Source organism: Echinops telfairi, unplaced genomic scaffold, assembly GCF_000313985.2.
Source record: "Echinops telfairi isolate 266 unplaced genomic scaffold, ASM31398v2 ScPeMD7_28;HRSCAF=97, whole genome shotgun sequence".
NCBI lineage: Eukaryota > Metazoa > Chordata > Mammalia > Afrosoricida > Tenrecidae > Echinops > Echinops telfairi.
In genome coordinates this window covers 3,045,747-3,050,206 of record NW_022103925.1, presented here as the reverse complement: position 1 = coordinate 3,050,206, position 4,460 = coordinate 3,045,747, and the positions used below count along the sequence as shown (strand labels likewise).

The window sequence follows — 4,460 nt, the reverse complement described above, 5'->3', positions numbered from 1 at the left end:
CTCCAGGAGTGGCCCACGTGGTGCTGCGGAGCTGGAGGGCTGTGAGCGGCCCTGCCATGGGTCCGCACCACGCTGCCCCCTGCGGCCTGCGACCTCCCTGCATTCTGCATCATCGGCCTGCGCTGCGAGAGTCTGGAGAGCGGCCCCAGCTAGCCTCGGCCCCATGGGCTTGCGCTGGACTGGGCTGGGCTGATTCTAAACAGAATGTCCTTTCTTATACGCCCGTGTGGGTCACTGGTTCTGTTTCTCCAATCACACAGGCCTCGTGCCTCGACAGGTGCAGACAGAGCCGACGTCTGCCAGGTCTTCTTTCTGTGGTACCAACGGGGAGGAGAGAGGTGGAGGGAGGGTATGAACCACAGGCTGCTTGTGCCACCTCTGCCCTGGCTGCCCCCTGCCCCGCTGGAAGCCATTACACTGGACACCAGACCACCAGGTGGTCATGACTGCGGGCCCCCACCTCCCCCCATGGGGGGGGAGGGGGCCGCCTTCCCGGGCCCTCACACAAGGACACACACCACACAGTGGATTTGCAGACGTGAGTTTAATAGAATGCCCTTCTGAAAATTCATTCCAAAATAGAGACGCTTTCTCCAGAACTGTAAAAGCCATAAAAATGCAAAATATTTCTTTAGGGAATTTTTAATCAAAAGGAGGCCTTAATGTTCAAACCGTGGTGGGCAGGGCCGCAAGTTCCTCCTGGGGGGCCCCGCCCAGCGGCCCTCAGTTATTCTCGATCTGCTCCAGGTCCAGGTCCCCACAGTCCAGGGGGAAGACGCCCCCCTCCTCCTCCCCAGCGCTGTCTCCATCGCTGGCGGCCCCAGGGCCCTCGTGCTCCCTCGGGGTCCAAGGGCGGGGGCGGGCGGGGCTGGGGGCCGGCGAGACGGCGCTCGTGAGGCCGTGTGCGTCGCGCGGGGAGGACACTACTGTCTTCACGTGGGCCTCATCCTCCTCGTCGTCCTCGTAGTCCAGGGAACAGAGGCTCTTGGAATTCTTTAACGTCTGCAAGAGAGGGAGGGGCTGCTGGCATTGTCCCGGGGGAGGGGGGTCACACGACAGGCTGGCAGCCTCGGTCTGAGATAGAAACCGCATGCCGACGGACCCTGTCAGGGCCTCCACCCTGGCCAGGACCACCAAGGCCCTGCCAGCCCCCACCCCCACCCCCAGCCCCACTGACCTCCTGGAGAGGCCCGGAGAAACCCACCCAGGCGAGCCAGGCCATGGCCATTTAACCACCACGCCCTTGTCCCTCCCTCCACAGCATGCTGGCCCTGTGCGGACCTATGCAGGTAAGGTGGTATTAGGGACAAGCTCCCTCCTGTCCTGCTGCTCAGCCCCGGGGTCCTATCAGAGACTTCGTGTCCCATCTCTCCCCAACTCCTTAGGCCCCACCCCGCCCCTGCTGCCTTTCTTGGCCCCCGACAGGTGTGCACTGCAGACCTTTTGAGCTCTGTCCCTAAGGCGCGCACACACACAGAGAGCCAGGGCCTGTCACAAGACGCTGTCCTGGCCTCCAGTCACCTTAACACCCCGTCCCCAGCGGCCTGAACTCTGTGGTCAGAGGCCACCACTGCCAGCACCCTCAGACCTGACCCCACCCCGCTGCCCCCTCCCAGAACTGCAGACAGCTCCCAGTGGTCCCATAGTCGTCTCTTCGGGAGGACGGGAGGTGGGGGTGAGGGCTGAGGCCCAGCAGGCCACCCCGTGTCAGCTCGCCCCAGCAAGAAGCCTGGCCTTGAATCCCAGGTCCTCAGCACCAGACACCACCCTCCACCCAGCTCCATCGGAAACAGTCTGCCCACCACCGCCTCCACCTGCGGGTGCCTGGCCCTCCCTCGGGCCCGCCCAGGTGGGCGTGCGTGCGCAGCTGCAGCCATCGCAGAAGAACACCTTGGACCCGGTTCCGGCTTCCTGCAGCCTGGGAATTAGCAGCACCGGCAGGCGGAAAGTCTTCCCCCTCGCCGCAGCACGAGCGGGACACCTAGCTTTAGGCAGGGCGCTGGAGTCCGTGGGGTCCCTGTGAGTCCTGACAGCTACATTTTCAAAAGCAGACAGGAGCCACAGAGATGGATATATTTTAGATAGAACCAATCCCTGTCCCAGGACTGGTGGTGCTGGTTTGAATGAAGCCTGAAGAGTCTGTCCGCTGGCAAGACGTAATTCAGAGTATACGCTCTTCAGGCTACCGCGGTTGAGTAGTGGCGGGGTTTTGAAAGCTTGCAAGTAGCCATCAAAGACACGACTACTGGGCTCCTGTCCTGGAAGAAGCATGGCCAGAGGGCTCCTTAGAGCCGGCATGCGAGACTTCATGTCACGTTGTCAGGAGAGAGCAGTCCCTGCAGAGGGGCACCTGCTCGGAATGGAAAAGAGGGAGGCCCTCGGGGAGACGGACGGACGGACACGGGGCTGCAGTGACGGGCTCGGGCAGGGCAACGATTGTGTTCCCTTCTGCTGTGTGTGGGGTCACTATGGGTCAGGGCCAACTCCGTCACCATCGGCACCTGACAACAACAGTCTAGACTCTAGAGCAGCAGTTCTCAATCTGTGGGGCGAGACCCCTTTGGGGGTGGAACGACCCTTTCACGGGGTCGCCCGATTCACAACAGTAACAAAATGACAGTGATGAAGTAGCAACGAGAATAATGTTGTGGTTGGGGGTCACCACCACAGGAGGAACTGCATGAAAGGGCTGCGGCATGAGGAAGGTGGAGAACCGCTGCTCTAGACGATGGAGAGCAACAGAAACCCAGGGTTCCGAGAAGTAACCAGACGACAGGACCACCTGTCCCGTGAACCACACCTTCCCCGCCCTGAGACCCCACCTTGGAACGTTCAGACCGGGCCGACAATCCCTGCCCAAATGCTCAGAAAATGCAGACTTCCTGGGCCCATGGAGACCACAGGAATTCCCGACAAGCTCTTTACATCTCCAATCCCAGTCACTCCCTGAAATCACAGCAAGCTGTCCCACTGAGCACGGCTACTCCCCTGGAGTCCCTCCAGCCCTCTGTCGCCCTCAGACAGCCCGGTGATTCCCCCCAGCCCCACCCGGCTGGCCTGGATGATACCCAAACAGCCGGCCCTGCCAGCCAGCCCAGAGAGCGGAGTCTGCCCACAGGCAGAGCTCGGAGGGCAGGGAGGCACAGGGAAGAAGGACGGATGGGCGCACACGAGCGCCTGACGGGGAGGGCACTGTCATCGAGGTCACAAGACAAACGGTTGAGCGGAAAGTGAATTTGCTCTGTACAAAACGAAAACAAAAGCTGACAAGACAAACAGGAGCCACAGCAGCACATGCTGTGTGCAATGTTGTAAGCTGTTTCAAGATGAGGGGGTGGGGGATCGTCATATGGCACTAAACGGACCATCAGCTCCTTGTCTCGGGGGGCAGGGGGCCGGGAGCAGGAAGCAGCTAGTGGGGCTGGCCGAGCATCTGCCCTGCTGGGCTGCTTGCACCGCACGAGGCCACGCTGTGCGCGAGGAGAACAGGCTGGAGCCGACTTGGCCAACGATAGCCCATCTTCCTCCCCTGATCAAGTGGAAGGGCAGGGCAGGCCAAGGCCAAGCTAGAGGCCCAAAGGGTTCGGGTGTGTCCACACCACATACAGGACGCTGGTCATGTGACAAGTACTTCTAGCCCTAGTGCCCACCCACTCCCCCTCCACCCTGCCTTTAGGCTAATTAGAAAGAAACAAAAAGAGATTCACAAAGAACTAGACAGGGGGGGAGACACATGCAGTGTGGTTATGTTCCTGCTCAGAGAGGAGTAAGGACTCAGCAAAGGAGGCCGAGTTCCGCGAAGCAAACCCCTTAACACAGTGTCTTAGGATGTACGCTCAGCTGTGCACGCAGGTCCGGAGCCCTGGTGGTGCCTTGGGTACCCGCGGCTGCTAGCCTGGACCCAGGTCAGCAGCCCCTCCACAGGGGGGACAGGCCTTTCCACTCCCGTAGAGTCACCATCTCAGGGAGCCCCAGGGACAGGGTCACCCGCCATGAGCCAGGGTGCACGGGAGGGCAGTGAACTTTTTGAGTGAGTTTGCTCCTATTTTTGCATTTTGACACACATACACAAGAGTTAAAATTCTTCACAAGTGAAGAAAGTCCTTTGTAATAAAACAATTCCTCTGGAGGGCTGACGAGCCCTGTGAACCTCGGCATCCAGCCATGTGACCACAAGACCTGGATGGCCCGAGCTGCAGGCCTGGCACAGGTCCACCTGGATGGGACCCGACTCCTCCCTTCTGACTCCCTTCCACTCGCCCCACCAGCTGCCTGCAGGACCACAGGCTGCAAGCCGAGGGGCAGAGCATTCAGAAAGCAGGGCCAACCCCCAGGCCCAGGCCCAGGTGCTAGCGTTCAGGCAAGCCTTAGCTGCGAGAAGCCCGAGGCTCTCGAGACCACAAGAACGTGGCCACGCCAACACCGGCCATCTGCTGCCCAAAGCAGCCTGGCCCCCAGGA

At 60.7% G+C, this 4,460-nt stretch overlaps 1 protein-coding gene across 1 annotated transcript in view; it reads right to left on the bottom strand.

The window, feature by feature from the left end:
- Nucleotides 1–525: 525 nt before the first annotated feature.
- FAM53A (family with sequence similarity 53 member A) overlaps nucleotides 526–4,460 on the bottom strand; it is a 35,252-nt gene continuing 31,317 nt past the window's right edge. The window contains exon 5 of the mRNA XM_045289476.1: nucleotides 526–1,120. Within this exon, the coding sequence (XP_045145411.1) occupies nucleotides 724–1,120 (397 nt within the window). The 3' untranslated portion in view covers nucleotides 526–723. The remainder of the gene's footprint in view (nucleotides 1,121–4,460) is intronic.